Source organism: Myotis brandtii, unplaced genomic scaffold, assembly GCF_000412655.1.
Source record: "Myotis brandtii unplaced genomic scaffold, ASM41265v1 scaffold1236, whole genome shotgun sequence".
Lineage (NCBI taxonomy): Eukaryota > Metazoa > Chordata > Mammalia > Chiroptera > Vespertilionidae > Myotis > Myotis brandtii.
In genome coordinates, this window is record NW_005354316.1 from 984159 (window position 1) to 985415 (window position 1257).

General features: G+C 61.9%; 1 protein-coding gene across 1 annotated transcript in view; it reads right to left on the reverse strand.

Annotated features, from left to right (window-relative positions):
* The window catches only part of PKP3 (plakophilin 3), a 6420-nt gene that overhangs the window by 3699 nt on the left and 1464 nt on the right, over positions 1 to 1257 (reverse strand). Inside the window, exons 4-5 of the mRNA XM_014534010.1 lie at positions 1053 to 1209; positions 139 to 343 (exon numbers count right to left, since the gene is read on the reverse strand). Of these exons, the coding sequence (XP_014389496.1) occupies positions 139 to 343; positions 1053 to 1209 (362 nt within the window). The remainder of the gene's footprint in view (positions 1 to 138; positions 344 to 1052; positions 1210 to 1257) is intronic.

Consider the following 1257-nt stretch of genomic DNA (forward strand, 5'->3'; position numbering starts at 1 on the left):
GCGCCCCCTGGGGACAGCTGGCGTGCGGCCCGGGGACATGGCCCTGGGCACTGGACACCCGCCCCAGGGTGGCCACGGGACCAAGGAGAGAGGTGGGACAGGAGAAGGGACACAGGCAGAGGGGTGGCCGCCCGGCACCTGTGACGTTCTTGCGCAGCTCGTCGTCCTGCTCACGCAGCGTCCGCAGCAGCTCGAAGATGCCGTTCTCCTCCACCAGGGCCAGCTTGTTGTCCGCGTTGTCGTAGATGAGGTTGCGCATGGCGCCCGTGGCGTGACGCTGCACCTCCTGGTTGGCGTGGTTGAAGAGCTTCACCAGCCGGGGCACGGCCTGAAGACTGCGGGCCTGCAGGCACAGCACGCGCTGTTAGCCCACGTGTGCACACTGTACAGGTGTGTGCACGGGTGTGCAGAGGCATACAAAGGTGTGCAGGCGTGTGCAGAGGTGTGCAGAGGTATGCAGGCATGTAAGAGGTGTGCAGGTGTGTACAGAGGTGTGCAGGCGTGTAAGAGGTGTGCAGATGTGTAAGAGGTGTGCAGGGGGATACAGAATGCAGATATAGGCAGGTGTGTGCAGGTGTGCAGAGGTGTGCAGATGTGTACAGAGGTGTGCAGATGTGTAAGAGGTGTGCAAAGGTGTGCAGGAGGATACAGAATGGAGGTATAGGCAGGTGTGGCAGGTGTGTAGAGGTGTGCTGACGAATGCAGGTGTATACAGGTGTGTGCAGAGGTGTGCAGTGTATGCAGACATATGCAAACCACTCCCTCCTGCTCCTCCTCTGCTGAGGAGACTCTGGCAAATGAAGCCAGCACAGTCCCCTGGGGTCAGGGAGGGTGGTCATGAACCAGGGGTCAGGGAGGGTGGTCATGAACCAGAGGTCAGGGAGGGTGGTCATGAACCAGAGGTCAGGGGTGGTGGTCAGGGGCCAGAGGTCAGGGAGGGTGGTCATGAACCAGAGGTCAGGGAAGGTTTTCAGGGGCCACAGGTCAGGGAGGGTGGTCAGGGGCCAGAGGTCAGGGAGGGTGGGGTCACAGGGGTGTCGCAGGGCAGTCACCTGCTTCTTGGCCGCCGCATCGCTGTAGCACTTGTGCTGGATGTAGGCTGCGCCCAGCACCTGCAGGTTGGGGTCTGAGGCCATGAGGTACTTAACTGCTGACGGCAAGTCAATATCATCGAAGCTGCAGAGACAAGGGTCAAGGGTCAGGCTGACGCTGGGGACAGCGGGGGCCGAGGCAGCAGCCCCCTCCCCGGCCAGGCCC